The sequence below is a fragment of the Vipera ursinii genome, assembly GCF_947247035.1.
Source record: "Vipera ursinii genome assembly, chromosome: 1".
Lineage (NCBI taxonomy): Eukaryota > Metazoa > Chordata > Lepidosauria > Squamata > Viperidae > Vipera > Vipera ursinii.
This window is the reverse complement of record NC_139512.1, coordinates 246,796,901-246,814,956: the sequence shown is the minus strand read 5'-3', so window position 1 is coordinate 246,814,956 and position 18,056 is coordinate 246,796,901. Positions and strand designations below refer to the sequence as shown.

The following is an 18,056-nucleotide window of genomic DNA, read 5'->3' as shown; positions in this document are numbered from 1 at the left end:
AGAAATGAAGTCTATGAACTATAAAAGTGAGTGATGTCTTTGGCAAATGGAAATCTCCCGATATTCCGTCTTTTCCTATGGCCCTAATGCCCTAAAGCAGGGGTGTCAAACTGCCAGGCCCGCGGGCCGGATGCTTCATAGCGAAACCGCACCCACCCCATTGCCAGCAATGGCAAAAAAGTTGTGATACGTCACAACACTTCACGTGACATTGCGAGTTTGACACCCCTACTCTAGAGAGATCAACAGTCTTTACACTCTGACAGGAAGCAAAAGAGCTGGTTACAAGAGTTATTATATCCATTTATCTCCTAATTTTAGTTGTACGTTTGTTATAAAATGTGGGGTGGAGGAAGCATGCCCACACACACACACAAACACACACACAATTTTTAGTAGCCTACTTTAAAAAAAAACCCAAAAGGTTTGTTTAATAAATCCTTCTTATACATTGTTTCCTTTACCTTCCAAAGTTCCCAAGTGCAAAATAAATTATTCAGCTAATTAATTCTAAACTATCAAATAGGTTAGTTTTGAATTGGATAAAGGGCAAATCGACATGACATGTAGAAAGTAAGTATTTATTTTCCAAATGTAATGCAAAATGGAATGAAACTTTGTTTTTTAAATCTTAAAAGGGGAGTGGTATTCAGTTGCTATATGTGAGTACACTACCACCTGCTGGTACATCAAGGTATAACTCATTTGATTAAAGATGGCAGACTAACAGTTCAGGAAATATTGCATTGCTTCCGAACAATGTAGTGTTTTTATTCCATCATGTATGGCATTAAAGTTGTGCATTTATAGGTTCTATAAATAGGAATAATTTGAAAATATTGGTTTATTTAGCAATAACATAGTTTTGTCATACTTTCAGAATTTACAAAGTTAATGCTGCAGAAATTTCCTAAGATATCATTTATTCAGAGTCCGTGACTTTATTTTTTTTTCTTTTTCATGCTGATGCTGTGGGGAGTAGAAAAAAAAGTTCTTTCTTGTGTGTTCCTTTTATTTGAATTATTCTATGATCCTTGTTGGTTTTCTTGTATGATAGAGCTTAACAGATAGTGATGTCTGACTATCACTAAGGTTTTAATTATAATGTCAACCATCCTGAATAGTAGCCCTTAATACCTGACGGGTAATCTTAAATAACCACAGTACTCAAGAACAAGCTCTGTTGAATTCGGCAAACTGGATTCCGAGAAAATATAGAGAGGATTGTGGTATTGATCTATAAAGCATAGGCTTAGTGTACTAGCTTTAAAAACATTTTTCCAGAATTCCAGAATTATATGAACGTTAAACAGATTTGCTTATGAACTATTTAATAATGGTCAATGTGGCAGTTGAAATCTCAAATATAACCCTACCTATTATTTCAATGTGATTTTTAAGTAGGTCATTCTTCCAAAAATTGCTTTAAAGAGTCAGAAGGGTTTCTACAATGGAACCGGAAGAAGGAACTCACCAAAATTACCTTCTCTAAGTCTTAACAGTAGGACAGTTTCAATAATTCCTCATCAATAAAGATCAATGTGTATGAATCGTATTGAGGTGAATGCTCCTGAAACATTTTCCTAGTATTAGGCACATAAATAATTCCCAGTAGTTTTGACAGATCTAGATAAGTCTCTTTCTCTTTTTCTCTAACATACACACATAAGCTAACACCTATCCATTTTTTCCTTAAAGGGAGTCACTTCTGCAAAAATTGCAGTAGGCAAAGAAATTATAACACTACAAAGATAATGCATATTTAAATTTGGATTTCAAGCACATGCTTACAAAGATCTGACAGCTTCTTTTTTTGAAAAAAAAAGAAAGAAAAAATTTCTACTACTTGCTGGATGGTTTAATCTTTTCATATTTACCTTTAAGTATTTCAGTGATATTTTTCAACTGCTTCCTCCATCTCTGACATTTGTTCATGTATAAATGTTTTCTGCTTTCTCTGAGTTAAAATGTTATTTGTTGCAGGTTAGGCTCTCTGAAGCTCTTATTACTCACCACTATACTTGTATCTGTATAAAAGAGCTGTGGGTTCTGCTTATTCATCTGCTTGACCACAGAAATAAAACATCTCTTACAGAGGTAGGAATTGTTACATTCCCAGCATGAATACATTTCACGAAACAAATTGTGTTGGAAACCTGCAGAAATTCATGGTTTGACAAATATATCAAACAATTTTATCTACCCCATAGGCAAACTTGTATCAAAGGTGGTGCTTTTTTTCCTTATAAACTTTAAAGAAGTTTATGTTAGTTGACCAGCATGGTCAAATATTTTTCAGCATGGTATTGCCGGATATTATCAGACTAGGAGTAAGGCAACCATCCATTGAGACTTAGTTGGGAAATCATTAGGACTGTAGTTGCTTAAAGAATCAATAGCACAATAAGCCATCCTTCCCCCTACTAAAAATTTATAGTTAAAATTTCTGGTATTTGGCCCTGGGGCAGTACCTTGTTTTCCCGAAAATAAGATGCGATGGTGGTATTATTATTATTATCATTATTATCATCATCATCATCATCATCATCATCATCATTATTATTATTATTATTATTATTATTATTAATTATTATTATTATTGCCTCCAAAAGGGGCACCAGGTCTTATTTTTGGGAGATGCCTTTTCTATGGTCTCACCTCACTGCGGCAGCACCGACAGCCCTGCCCAGATGGCCCACTTCTGCGGCCACTTGCGCGTGTTGCCTCCAACCTCCATTTTGCCATCAGGGGCCTTCAGGAAATGCCTCTGCACCTGAGAATGGAGCTCTGGATTGATGCACATGGTGCTCCACGGCCTCCATTTTTCCATCAGAAGCCTTCAGGAAAGGCCTCTTCAGCCCACGTGTCAATCTGGAACTCGGTTCTCTGCTTCAAAGGCCTTTCCTGAAGGCCTCTGACAGCAAAATGGAGGTCATGGGGCACTGCGCGCATCAATCCAGAGCTCCATTCTCAGCTGCAGAGGCATTTCCTGAAGGTCTCTGATGGTGAAATGGAGGCCGGGGATGATGCGCATGCATGAGTGGCAGCAGAAGTGGGCCGACATGTTGGGACGTGGGAGGCCTGGCTGCAACTGTAAGTGGGTGCAGGGTGTGTGGGATAGCTCCATCCCCCTGCCCTAGCTTGGGCTTATTTTGGGGGTAGGGCTTATGATAGACCTCCCCCACCAAAAAAATTAAGCTAGAGCTTATTTTCAGGGTAGGTCCTGAAAACACAGGCAAACACAGTAAGTCATAAATTAATACTGCGTATCCAGACAATATTTATAGCTTCTTCATAGCCTCTCCCTTCTGATGTGTTTTGTGGGCTTCACTATTCCAAACTGAATTACTTTGTAGCTAATAGAAATTCTGCTTCACCAACTGTACACACATTTGAAATGAAGACAAATATGCACATCTCAGGATAATGTTGCAGGATCCAATTTGGATCAGTCCCTGGGACCAGAGGTTTTGTCTTCTGAGTTTTCAGACTCGTGATGGAGTCCATTTTAAGGAAACTTTAAAGTGTGTGTACTCTGCTAGAAAGACGTTCCCTGAGGATGGGCTCCAGCACGAGTCCAAAAGCTCAGGAAACTAAACCTCTGGTCTCAGTGACTGACCCAGATTAGATCCTAATACATTTGCAATTGGTTATTGATTATATTACATGGGGTGGCAAGGTATTGTATTGTTACATTATTTTACTGTCATTTAATGTTTGTACTTATTTGTGGTGGATCCATGATTTTATTACTATAAAGAATAAAAGCTAAAGTTGGGTGTATTAATCTAGCATCCTGCTAGAATGGTTTTGTTTGGGTTTTTAAAAATAAAAATAAAAAATTGAGCAGTTTACCTGAGTTTAAGTAATCACAAAACACAATCTTGGAGAATTCTGAAACCTGTCTTTATTTTCCCCAAATAATTGCAAATCACTGTCCTCATCTAGTTTGTCTTTTTCTTGATTATACTGAAAATATACTCTGTTCTTTATATAATCTAAAGGTGGTCTCTTAAACTATATAGTTATAAACTGAAGTTTCTATCTAAAATAGCTAGAAAGCACCAGATTGTCTATCCCTACCTTAGTTGCATGATTTGGGTTTTAAATATAAAGCTTTGTTCACAAATTGTTGATTGAGATGTAGCTGAACTTGATTTGATTCTTTTATTTATTCGGGGTTTTCTTGCCTCTTACAATCAAGAGACTTGATTTTACTCTTTTACTTTGTTACAGTCCTATGTCAAATGGCCCTTTCTCACTAGGTTGTCCCCAATGTGGTATCCATTTTTATTAATGGTATATTTTGGATTTCAGATTGCATTCATGGGAACTCTAAATCATATTAGGTCTACAGCGAAGGTCAAAGAATTAATATATCCTTGTCCAATGCAGAAGCTGAGTTCATTAAGAAAAGTATATTATCAAAAGTAGAATTACATTGGAACAGCGGTGTCAAACTCGCAACGTCACGTGACGTGTCGCGATGTATCATGACTTTTTTTCCATTGCCGGCAATGGGGTGGGTGCAGTTTGGCCATGATGCATCCGGCCCACGGGCCAGCAGTTTGACACCCCTGCATTAGAAGAACTAATGTTTGGCTATCAGAGGATTTTTCCCTGTTCTGGAAATATTTGTCTCTGTGTGAATGTGCATTTGTATACATGTTCACTCAGAAATGTGACTATATCAAAATGAAAGTGCATCCAAAGGTATGTTTAAAACGTTAGCTAGGAAAAAGATCAGACTGTTTTCTATTTCAGCCTCAGAATCTGCCCCTATGTAACCTGCTATCTGATAAAGCAAAAAAAAAAAAAAAAGGAATAAGACAAGTTCTTCAAGAGCAAAGCAGATGGTTGAAATCTGCAGGATTCCTTTTAAAAACTGTTGTTTTTTTACAGTCTTTTTGGAACTGGCTAAATAAAATTCTGAATAAAGTGTTCGAAAAAAACAATGGTACTGGTACAGTGTCTGCTTTTGAATCAATTCCATGCAAGGATCTACTGAGTTTCAGTTGGTGGATTATAACCCACTTGGCTTCACTTTATCATATTGACCGGAATGGATATATAGATGAAAAGGTAAGTTTGTCTTTTTTCCACAAAGAATATTTGTAAGGCGCTTTTAATATTTCATTAATTTCCCAAATATTTTTAATACTTGTGAACAAAATGGCATGTAAATTTCTTAAATGTGAGATACAGGAATATTCATCTTAAATACAGGGATCTTAATCCTATCCTACCTACAGAAATGCTTGCTATATTTTTCTTTAAAAAGTGAAATGACAGGCACCAGTTTAGTAACAAGGCAATGTTAACAGTCAAAGGCTACAGGTGTTTTTAATTGCTACATTCCTGTTTTAAAAATATTTATTCTTTAAGCTCATTGAGAGTGTGTCAGTGTGAAAAAGAACATGTGTTGATTTAGGCAAAACATATTATAAAGAGAGTAATCTTGAATTATGGAATGTTTTGCAATGATTATGTTATTGAAGGCTGGCGGCTGAATGCAATAAAAGTGGTAGATAATGGAAGAGTGATAGATAAAGGATGGGTTTCAGAACAAATGGAAGGCTTAGCAAATGCTTTAGCATTAAGCAGGGAAAAAGAGAAAGATGTGCCGTGTCCCCTTGCTTGTTCAACGTATTTGTGGGGAAATGTACAGAGAATGCTTGTGTTGATGGAATTATTATTATTATTATTATTAATAATAATAATAATAATAATAATAATAATAATAATAATAAAAGTTGGAAGGGACCTTGGAGGTCGTCTAGTCCAACCCCCTGCTAAGGCAGGAAACCCTATACCATTTCAGACAAATGGCTGTCCAGTCTCTTCTTAAAAACGTCCACTATTGGAGCATTCACCACTTCTGGAGGCAGGTTGTTCCACTGGTTAGTTGTTCTAACTGTCAGGAAGTTTCTCCTTAGTTCTAGGTTGCTTCTCTCCTTGAGTGTATAGTGAGAAGATGAATATACGTATGCCTTTGTATATAAATAAAACCATATTGTTAGCAGAGAAGTAAAATGGTTTGCTGTGAGTGTTGGACTGATGCATCAAGGAGGATGGATTTAAAAATTAATGTATCAAAGACCAAGGTGGTGGTGCTTGACAGAAGAGGGCGAGCATTTGCAAGTCATAGACAAGTAGTGAAAAACTAGAGCAAGTAGATAAATTCATGTATTTGAAAGGAAGAACATTTTAAGATGGGTATAATGGTATATGGTCTGAAACAGACATGTCAAACACAAGGCCTGGGGGCCGGATCCGGCCCGCGAAGTGGTTTCATGTGGCCTGCAAAGCCATCCTGGAAACAGTGAGGGAACAGCCCCCACTGCCTTGGCCCTGGCCCAGAGACCCTCCTTCTGCCAGAGACCCTCAGATCTGTCCCACTCCTGCCCAGGCCCCCATAGGCACCCTTGATGCGAACGATGTAGAGCTGGCCATGCCCACCCAGTAGGTTATATGCACTCTAGCCATGCCCACCCAGTAGGCCACACCCACCCAGGCCACGCCCACCCGGCCCCCTGAGGGCAACCACAATGCTGATGCGGCCCTCAATGAAATTGAGTTTGACACCCCTGGTTATGAAATGCTTTCCAAAAGAAGCAGAAATGGTACTGGTTTAACAACATGTCTGCTGCCCTCGTTATCTAGAAGCGAGAGGTATGTTGGGAGAAATATAAAAGTTAGCTGTATGCGGAAGTATTTAAGCAGTAAAATAAGAAGAGATAAGGTCAAGAATGTATGGGCGCTGAATATAGGAAATGTGATTTGAATGCAAAACTGAGAGATCAGTAGAGCTGATGACATCTTGAAAAAGACACCAAGTACCAGTGTATGAAGCAAAATATGAATGGGATGGAAGAAGGGGTGGTTTGAATGGTAGAAATTTGTGGAGATATACAGTGAACTGACTGGGCGAAAAGTAATTCTAACTGTGTTAACTTTTTTAAAGAAAGCAGAAATCCCAAGCTTTTAATTTCTTGAATTTATTTCTTTTCTGTGCTCTGCATCTTATTTCTTACCCCAGAGAAAACAATATTATAACTATATGCTTATTTAATGCATATGTTAAGCACTGAGGGTTTGACTGCATTTAGTTGACTTGTAGTTTTTATAGGTATATATTCTATTTGTGAAATTTTACATTTGTTATCATTCTTTAAGCATTGTTTTCATTAGATTCTGATTTTCAGCTGGTCAGAGAAACGGATCAAGCCATACTACAATTTGGCTTGGTTTACAGTGGCCTATAACCCCAGCCAATTGGGGTTTGTTTAATGAGCTGCTTTTAATAAAAGCATCACTTTGTTTCTATATGAAGCCAGTCTATGAAATCCTAATGTCTGGTAAATTATCGCTATGAATTTACACTGACCTTGAACACCATAATGAAGTCTGGGTGCTTAATATTAATAACTTTTGAAAATTAATAAAAATTGAAACCAAAATTACTAAATAATCAGTCTTAGTGGGAACATGCATACTAATTTTTGTGGTCTGGTTGCTTCTGCTTGGCTTCTGCAAGAATAAAGACTAAAGCAACCACTTAATTCTCAGAAGTGGAAAACTCAACATGTACAACATGAAAAACTCAACATGTTTGTACAATGTGTACAAACACACCTCTTCACTTATTTCTTTTCCAAAAAGCTGTTTCTGTTGTTAGTTTCCAAACCTTGGATTATTCAAGCAGGCCAGAAACACATACTACCTATCCTAAATTGCCTTACCTTTAGTTAATTGGCAATTTCCTCTATGATATTTTAAAACAATTATTTTATATCTTCGGATTGTCTATTTTGGCAATGTATACTTGTATTTGAAGATTGAAATTATTAGAAAGGTCACCAATACTTTGACACTATAACAGACTGGATTTCATACGCACACTTACATGGTTTCAGTATAAAATAACATTTCATAAATAATATTTTTTTTTAGGAAAGATCGGTGCAGCTTCAAAAATACATGAACTGGTTTATCTATTTGCACATTGCAGTATACCATTACATAATTTATTTGATTTTGGCTTCGTGCTGAATATAGACATGTTTGCTGTCATTTATTTAGTAAACCTTGATATATCCCATCAGTTTTTAAAGCCCTACATGGCTTAGGCCCGGGATACTTGCAGGACCGTCTGCTGCCGGGAACGACTTCCCATCGCCCAGTACGCTCACACAGAGAAGGCCTCCTCAGGGTACCATCGGCTAGACAATGTCGGTTGGCGACCCCCAGGGGGAGAGCCTTCTCTGTGGGAGCGCGAGCCCTATGGAACCAGCTCCCCCCTGAGCTTCGGATGGCCCCAGATCTCCAGTCCTTTCGCCGCGGCCTCAAAACACTCCTTTTCCACCAGGCTGACCTGGAATGACAGGGATTTTAATTATGTTCTTAATTTTTAACTCTAATTTTTAATTTATTTTAATTTTAATTTTAATTTATTCTACAGGGGCCTTTAATTTTAATTTTAATTTTAACTTCTGTATTATTGTATGTTATTGTTTTTAGCCGCCCTGAGTCCTTCGGGAGATAGGGCGGCATATAAATCCCAATAATAAATATAATAAATAAATAAATATTTAGTGGTAGTAATTTGCATTGGATCAAAAATTGGGAAGTGTCAAATTTCTCTAAGAAAATATATAACTTTTTGAAAATTTGTAAAACACAGATAGATCTTAAGTGTCTTTTCCTAACACCCAAAGAGTCTGCATTATCATATTCTTAAAGGCTATATTCATAAATTTCAAAAACCAAATAGAATTAGAAATATTACAACTTTTGAACATGGCAGGCGTCAATTTTAATGCTGCTCAGGGCTACCAAAGGGGGTTTGAGTGACTAAATATTCTTACCTTTGAATAGTTTAAAATACTTTCTAAGATAAGCAAAGGGGGTTTGAGTGAACTAAATATTCTTACCTTTGAATAGTTTAAAATACTTTCTAAGATAAGCAAAGAGTGCTTTCCAGCTGAGCAGCTTAGCAACTCAACAAGTGAACCAGAAGAAGAAACTAGATTCTTTTTGCATAGAGTTAAAAAGAAATGTTGCCTACACACTTAAAGTTGCAACTCAAGTTGTCTCTTTAGGTTACATGACAAATGAATGCAAAAATCATATTTTATGCTATTAGCTCAGAACTACATGTGTGTTTGTTTGCCAGATGGTATCACAGCTGTTTTCCTTAGGCAGAAATGACAGATATACTAAGGAAGTGAATATTCTGCAATGCTTTATGAAACCCTATATTGTAAAGGCAAAAGCACTTTTTATTAAAGATAGAAAATGGTTGTCACTTTATCACTGTTGGGGAATTTTAGTTCGAGACTTGAAAACCTTTTGAACTGATTTGTGTAAAATCTTGAAAAAGTTTGTTTACACAAACTTGATTTGTGTAAACAGAAGGGCTTAATACTTTATTCCTCATTAACCTAGAGCAAATCAGAGAGGGCAGTGATCATTTCTAGATCTTCCGGTAGATTTCATTAACACCACTTGTGGTTAAGAATTGCAGGAAAACTAACTTATAACACATGCTGGCTATGATCCTTAGAAAAAATATGTAAATTAATTAATTGCTAATTGTGATTCATATGAAATCCATTGAAATTAGCTGCGTTCTTGATCCTTTAAATCAGGGGTGTCAAACTGCCAGCCCACAGGCCGGATGCGTCATGGCGAAACTGCGCCCACCCCATTGCCAGCAATGGAAAAAAAGTCACGCGTCACGACCCGTCACATGACATTGTGACTTTGACACCCCTGCTTTAAATAGAGTATAGTAGACACAATGAATTTAGAACCTAAAGGATAATTTATATTATATTTATGCATTCTGAAGATCTTTTTCTTCTAGGTAAAAGGTGATATTAAATATTTTACTCCAACAAAAACAAAATGAATTTGTTCTCTGCAAGGCTCAGAAATGCAGATAGGAAGAACAGGATAGAAAGAGGTTTTTTAGGTACTAATTTTAAAAATAGTGAAAAAGTTTCACAGTTTCACTTACAGGTCATAGATATATTCATGAGAAAAAACATGTTGGATGAATCCCAGGCTTTAGTTGCTCCATCATGTACATATAGAAAATTCATTAGTCGTAGAATATAACTCTCAATAGAAACTATTGCCAGTGATATAGGAGAGGCATTAAACAAACTCTCATGAATTTGTCTACATATAATCTTCAACTTACAAATGGTTGCTTAATAAACATTCAGAGTTACAGCCTACTTGCAAAGGCGGAGTTAAGACCAGAGAAGTTTTAGCAGTTCTTCCCTCCTCCTGTTCCCCCCCCCCCGCAGTCACGTGACCATGTTTTATGATGGTTTTAGCCAATCATGCCATAACTAACAATGAGTTCACTTGCAACCACCACTAAGGTCATTAGGTCATGAAGTCGGCCAATTTTATAATAGTAAATTTTATATTTTATTTATACACTTTATGAAATAATACTTCTTTTAGGGTGTCCTGAAACTTCTCCCAGTCAGCTTCACTCAGTGAACCAGGAGCTACTTTTATGAAAGAGGGAACTCTTCCTATTTTCTTTCTGAAAAACCTGCATATCTTTATTTACCTCTGTCCTCATGTGCTTTTACTCACTTTTTTTCCAGGTCAGAAATATAACCTCTGCCTAGTTTATTTAGATTGCAATCCTGTTAGTTAGCTGAGAGATCATTGACTTCAGTATAAGTTACTAATGAATAGGTTTTTAAAGAGTAATTGTTACTGATATTATTAATTATTTTTTCCAACTATTTTCCATTCAGAAATCAGTAGAATCCAACTGGCCTTATGTTGAAGATCTGCTGAAACAGTCTGTTAATAATCAAGTAAGTATTTTAGTAATAACTTGAAAGTTGGATGATGGCTGCTTCAAAATATGGGGACAAGGGGTTTAATGTACCTTATTCGTTCACTTTCTTTCTGAAATTAATTTTGAATATGTCCATCCCTGTTGATCTTTTAAGTAAGCTAGGATTCTACATAGTTCTTTTCTTGTTAGAAGATATACTCTTAAATGTTGTTTTTTGAAGATAAATTGTCAGATAAGGTGCATGGTAGAGATAATTATCCTGGACGTGTTACTTGGCTCCTTCGACAAGATATATTCCAAATAAGAACAGGATGCTTAGAAAATGTATACTGCATCTGAGGGTATCAAGTTGAGAGACGTGATAAGGGAGATAGTCTATTGCATTGAAAATTCAGCTATATCCTCATCACAGCAGGAAGGTGACTTGACTTGCTGAGCAATTTGTCTTACAGGCTTGAATCAAACTCTTGCTGATAAGGTTGTAGCTTTTGAGCTCTCATTTCATACCTTATCATTTTTCTTTCTGCAGAGCTGTTAATGCAATACTTTGTGGCCCAGAGGTCAGAAGTGACCTCCTTTTAAAAGTACTTTTAAGTATGCTGCACATATTAATATGGTTTTTTTGTGAATTTGTTCTTGGTTGCATGGTATAAATGCTAACTTAGTATCAACCATTACATAAATAATTTGTTTTTAATTGTTTTGTGCGTAGCTAAAGATAGCTAGCCACGTAGTCAAGCAAAAGGGTTTTGACTTTTTGACTTTTAACTACTCCATAAATGAATTCAAAATTTATCCAAGATTCCATTTACTGAAATATTATGAAGCTTCCTGTCAAAGGAAGACAGTTGTACCATGTTGTTGTTCCTGTTTGTCCCCCATCCCCATAAAGATTCAGCCTCAAATTCTGTAATTCAAAAGATCTATTAGCCCTGTACAACAAAGAGGAAGAAAATTGTGTGAGAATTTTAGCACAAATTCACATTTTTTTGGTACCAGCAAAACTATGCATATTATCCTAATTGAAGTGATAGGTGTAATTTTATGTATATTTATCACAGTTTCTTTGAATTAAGTGGAACTTACTTCTGTGACAATGAACATAGCATTGTGGGTGTGGGTGTATTAGTGTTAGAAGAAGAAAATTAAAGTGTTAGGGAAGAACAACAGTTTTAATTGTTTATATGGTGAATGAAAGTGATTTTCAAACATATATTCTCAAAAATATTTTATAATTTTTTTATGTAGCCTTTGGAAAAGTATACGAATGGTTATTAAACCCTCCCCTCCCTTACATTTTACTGTAAAATATAATTTCATAGCATATAGTACTTTACTCTAAAATGTATTTTAGGAAATTTAGCTGGTCTTTCTTGGTTAAAATGGTGATAGAGTAGGTTTAGTTACTGTATGTTGCTGAGATTTGAAGAATAAAAAATGTAGCTGCTTGTTGGGGTCGGGTAGAAAGTTTCCTTGGAATTGAACTCATTGATTAAGCATTTATTTTTAAATACTGCCTTGTTTTTGGCCTGTCCATTGTAGACAATATATGATTGTATATAAAGGAGGAATAATTTTTCTTAAGATAAGCAAACATTTGTATCAAAAAAAATTGTGCTTATATATCAAGCTAAACTTTAAAAAAAAGATTTTTTTGAACCTACTGTTGTATTTAATAACCACGATTTATAACTTATCATGATCAATGGCCTTAGCCAAGGTGTGAAATAATGTTCCTAAATCAATATTCTGTTTTACCCTTAAAAATGGATTTCTGTTGGCCAGTTCCAGTACAATTGACCAAGGATTATATTTTATTTCTGTTCTTGAAAATGCTACAGTCTTAACTGTCTGGCAAATGTGTAAATACTATAGCTCACAGAATGCTGGCATTTAAAGTTACAATAAAGAATCGCTATAAGTGAGCTAATTCTGTCATGTTCGTAGCTAGAAAGTTAGAATTTTTCATTTGCGTCTGTTGATGCTCCTTCCTAGGCATTAGGAACTATTTTTGGCCCCAAACAATTTTGCTGGAGCATGCTTAAACATAGCCTCACCATGAATTAAGCTCCAAATTATCTTTGAAGTATGTCATGATTCAGACGCCTAAAAAATATACATGGAGATTAGTAGATAACAGTACCATCGTTTCTCAAATTGCTTTTTTCTATTTTGCATATTGTTTTAACAGAATTTCCTTTTAAGCCAGAAACAGTAGTTATAAAATGAAGTCCTTAAATGTGAATCCTTCCGATTTGACTGGTGGTCAAGGTTTTATAAAATGGAAACCTTGATATTTTTTTTTAAATGAATAACATCTTAATGTTTTGTCTGCTAGGCTGGAATTTTAGAAGAACAATTACGGATGCATCTTCAGTGTTGCTTGACATTAAGCCACATCTGGGATGTAAATCTCACTATTGTCACCATAGTTTGGGAACATTACAGCAAAAATCTGGTTAGTGAATATGTTTTTTTAAAAAAATCTAAAATTTGGAGGTTTTTCTTTAAAAAAGTATTCCAGTGCTTTTTGTTAAGTGGTAGGTTTATTAATTTTTACATTATTTTATTCCAACAACAATACAAGTTCACAATATTTGAAATATTTTAACTTAAACTTGTTACACCTTGTTATTATCTGGCAAATAATCATTCTAGATTTTGTAAAACAAATGATCAGTTTTATATATGCATTCAGTGTGCATTGCACTGTACCACAGAAATTCTTTCAGATCAGTAATATGTTTTTTTTTAAAAATTGACATATTATATTTTCAATAAATATACTAAATAAATACCTAGTTGCCAAATATAGGAAATTTCATTTTCAGCTGTTGTGATGAGAAGAAAGGAGCAGTGGATCCCCAACTAGCATTCATTAGGTGATTTACGATCTAAAGCTAGAGAGCTGTTTACTTCCTCGGCTATTAGACATCTGATTGGTTATGATAAAATAACAAGAAAGTTTCTGCCATATTATGCAACTTTTTTTTTTGCAGAACAATCCCTTTACCATTCCTTGGTTTGGCCTCAAAGGTCTTGCAAATATTAGCAAGACACCCTTGTCTATGTATGAGTTGATAAAGAGCTACTGCAGTGATGTACATACACCTGACATGTATGTATCCTGCAACAGTTTCCAATTTTTTCTTCGCATTTTGGCACAAATAATGAAGAAAGCAGGCAAGACCAATGGAGTTCATCCATGGAAGCAGATCAAAGGAAGGTATGCGGATCTATCTATCTATCTATCTATCTATCTATCTATCTATCTATCTATCTATCTATCTATCTATCTATCCTGCCCATGTCCCCTATAAGGTTACTCTGAGCAGCTTAATAGTTTTCCACCTAGGATTTTTCATCCACCATGTCCTTTTTATTGTGGACACTTTTTGTCTTATTTTAGAAGCATCCATTTTTTAAGATTTATATTCATAGATACTGACTTCCACATGCTATAATCCACACTCCTGATGATCCAGAAGTTTATGGATCAGTCCAGAAAAGGATCAATAGAAACCACCATGCTTTTGCTTTTTGGTTGTTTTCTCATGACACATTCAGTCTTAAATGTTCTTCTCAGATCCCAGTAAAAATGTAGAACAAAGTTTTCCAAATTTGCTGCTCTAAAAATTTGTTGGGATTATTCCTTCATATTGACAACAGAGAATGGGTAATTTTAGTCAAATTGCTCCTAACAGGACTGGATTGTAGAAGACTGTCATAAATTTTACCAGTGTATAAAAAAAGTTCATTGTAAAGCAGGAAAAAACTTCAATTGATGATACATCAGGAAAAACTTTAGTTGATAATAATATTTTACTAGATTTGATAAATCAATTTTCACTTTCTCCCCAAAGGACATCACATATATATTATTCATGCTTCATGTATTAGCAGCTTCTGTTTGATGAAAAGTAGACAGAAGTAAAACTTTTGTTCCAAATCTCAACAGTGCCTCTTTCTCATGTGACATTTGTGATTTACATTAGCTCCGTCACACTTGTCAGGCATATCTTAAAGTTTCCTATGCTGTGGAAGGTTTTTGTTCCTTATTCTGAATGTACTGGTATAAACAAAGTGGAATGTTGAAGAAATACGCATACAGTAATACATTTTTAGTAGAAAGGCATTCATTCATTCAACATCATTTTCCATCAAAGAGTTCTTTGGAACTAAAACTAGCAGGGATCATCAATTCAAAGAACAATTGATTGGGAGCTTCCCAGAGTTGGTTAGAAGATGGGCAGGTATATACAGTAAATGCCTTAAACAAATAAATGAAATAAATAAATTCAAAACAAATTTTAAAGGAACAAATCTGGGGGTTTTCTTTTATAATGCAGAATTTATTCAAAATTCCACCAGAAAAGAATGTGTGAACTGACAGAAGTTGGACTTCAAAATTTCTTGTACCTTTTCCTGGTGCTGGCGGCCTTAGCAGAGACAGAAGATGTGGCTAGCCGCATGATGGAACTTCTGCGTTTCCTTAGCCCCACTTCTACCAGTGTTACCCAGAAAGGTCTCATCTGGAAAGGGTACTTTGCTTTCATCTTAACGTACATTGACAAGAGCATGGATATCGGAATACTTGCCGAGCCACTCTCGGTGGCTTTCTGTGAAAAGGCAAAAGAATTTTTAGTCGCAAGAAATGACCACCTGCAGAAACAAAACCTTTGGAGGCTGCTTTCCACGTATGTCGATGGGGTCCAAGAAGTTTTTGAAAGCAGCTTATACCTGAACCTTTCTGAAGAAAAGCTGATGAGTGATGGGTTTAGTATGTTGTTGCCCGGTTGCCGAGGAGCTGAACTGGCCGCTGTGTTAAACTTCCTGCAAGCCGTTTTGTTCAGGCTGAGGTGAGAATTTTTTTAGGTCTGTTTTCTGAAGTTCCTTTTTTATTGATTTCAACAGACCTTCACGGTAATATATGTGGTGCACTATTTATGCATTTATTAAAATTTTACTGAACCACCCTTTTCCCTTACAACTATCTGAGTAGCATATAAATGCGATTGAAATAATATAACAATTATCGTGTAAAGAGAGAAAGTACCAAATACAATGGACAAGAAATCTGAAGGCAGACAAAAATGGTTGTGAGATAGAATTCTCCCTAAAGAGCAGTGTTCACACACATTTTGCCATCTGCAGAGACCCATTTGGCCAACATATGTAGCGAGGAGCTGAAATAAGCTTGGAAGCTTTCAGGTTTTTTGATATAAAAATAGATAAGTAAGAGCTGTTAGACACATGCATATTCATTACTTGTGGATAACAATGATAAGTGAAGATGTGCATGTATAATTAGTGACAATTAGGGGGGAAAAGATATACAATATTTTTTAACATACTCTTTCAATTTGGATCTTGAATTACACACCATGAAATAAATGGAGTAGAAGAATATGAAATTAATTGTACCAATGTTTTTGATCATTATTTTTCCCATGTATTATCTACTTACTTCAGGTTCTTCCCTCATTTGCTATATATGGCAAACATTTAACAAACAGCAGGGAAGTTAAATTCCAATGTTCTCCATGAATGGCAGCAGTTGTTCTTCGTGCTTAAATTTGATCCTTCGTCTTCTAAGAGGCTTCCAGGCCATGTAACATAATAATTAAAACTAGTCAGATCTTCTTTACAGGAGAATAAGCTAACACAAATAGTTTCCATTCTTCTGCTGTCTTGATGTGACAGAAGGCACCTCAGATGATATTATGGGTTCCACAAGAGGTGGACTCTCTTCATAGAGAGTTGATTTCAGTGGTCCTACCACAGTAAGGATAGACTGCTGAGGGACATTGCAAAAAAAAAAAATCTTACTACTACAATCAGACTGCTGGGTTCCTGAGCTTGCATGCTTTTGTGAGTCTTACTACAGCTTAGAAAGGTCAGGTACAATTTTTACATCAGTTAAGTTAGATATTATTTAAAAAGTATACATTGGAAGGAAAAAACTGTGACTAGTTGAAAAAAACAAAAAGGGGGAGGTGTGTGATTAAAACCAAATGTGTTTTCCCTTGATTTGTGTGATCGTTAGAAACCTCCAAATTTTCATTTTTGTGGTAAGCATATTTCTATTCATGATTTGCATTGGAGGCAGCTCTTTTGGCTAAAAGTTTCTTTAGGAGAGCTAGAAGTCATCTTCACCCATCATTTTGCCATACACCATAATGAGGCATTTATTGATTGGACACTGTGGGGGTAGGACTGCAGAAAATAGGCTTTCTGAACACTGAGGGGAAACTCACCTACATGTTTACCTTAAGTACTTTGTTACTGTCTGAATAGTTTGACTTCTCCTGTCAGTAGCTTAGAAATCCAAGGACAGCTGATTTTTTTTTCCACCCCAGGCTGTGTTTAAACAAAGATAAAGTATTTGACAAAGTGCAGGTGATTTATTAGGAGAGTCTTTATAAATTGGTTTAAGTTGGTATTTTAAAAACAAAAACCATCTAGAAGCTGGACCCATTTGTTCTTCGTTTCTTCTGAAGTGTGCCATGCATATTATCTTACTTAGACGGTCCTTTGGCCTTGAATAGTCTATGAACACAGAATAGTCCTTAAAAGTAAATGAATAAACTTCTCGATTTAAGGAAGAACAGCAAGTGCTTTAAAAAATAATGCAGATGTTAACAAAAGTTTGATCAACCGTAGTAAATGTCACTTGGATAGAGCTACTGCTTCTGCCTGAACTCCTTGACTCGGTGACGAAGTTGACAGTGGAGTTCTCTAGAGACTGATGGCTCTGGGAGATTTCAACCGGCTGTTTCTGGGCTCAGAGTCAGAAGCACTAAAGAGGTCCAGGGCTGCCATAGCTATGATGGACCTGATCCAGGTTATTGAGCTCAATTCACAGCAGAGGCTACATGCTAAATCTGCATTTTGTACTGGTTAGTGGCAATGTAATTTGTTTATTTTTATTAAATAAATTTATACGACACTCATCTCACTATCCAAAGCGACCTGGGCAGAATGTTAACATCAGCTCTTTGTCATGATCAGAGTATTCTCCTGGCTCTAGAGTTGAACGACATTATCTGTCTGTCTATCTATCTATCATCTATCTATCTATCTATCTATCTATCTATCTATCTATCTATCTATCTATCTATCATCTATCTATCTATCTCTATAGAAGAACTGCACTTTATTTTGTGGGTGGGTGGGTGCGTGGGGGGATGGATGTGTGTATGCACATGTCAATGGGGAGAATTGG

The 18,056-nt window shown here is 35.9% G+C and overlaps 1 protein-coding gene across 1 annotated transcript in view; it reads left to right on the top strand.

Annotated features, from left to right (window-relative positions):
- Nucleotides 1–18,056, top strand: part of MMS22L (MMS22 like, DNA repair protein) — a gene marked incomplete at its 5' end in the record, with an annotated part of 79,030 nt that overhangs the window by 12,917 nt on the left and 48,057 nt on the right. Inside the window, 6 exons of the mRNA XM_083350015.1 lie at nt 1,984–2,097; nt 4,903–5,082; nt 10,785–10,847; nt 13,170–13,289; nt 13,831–14,057; nt 15,181–15,690. Coding sequence (XP_083206141.1) covers nt 1,984–2,097; nt 4,903–5,082; nt 10,785–10,847; nt 13,170–13,289; nt 13,831–14,057; nt 15,181–15,690 — 1,214 coding nt within the window. The remainder of the gene's footprint in view (nt 1–1,983; nt 2,098–4,902; nt 5,083–10,784; nt 10,848–13,169; nt 13,290–13,830; nt 14,058–15,180; nt 15,691–18,056) is intronic.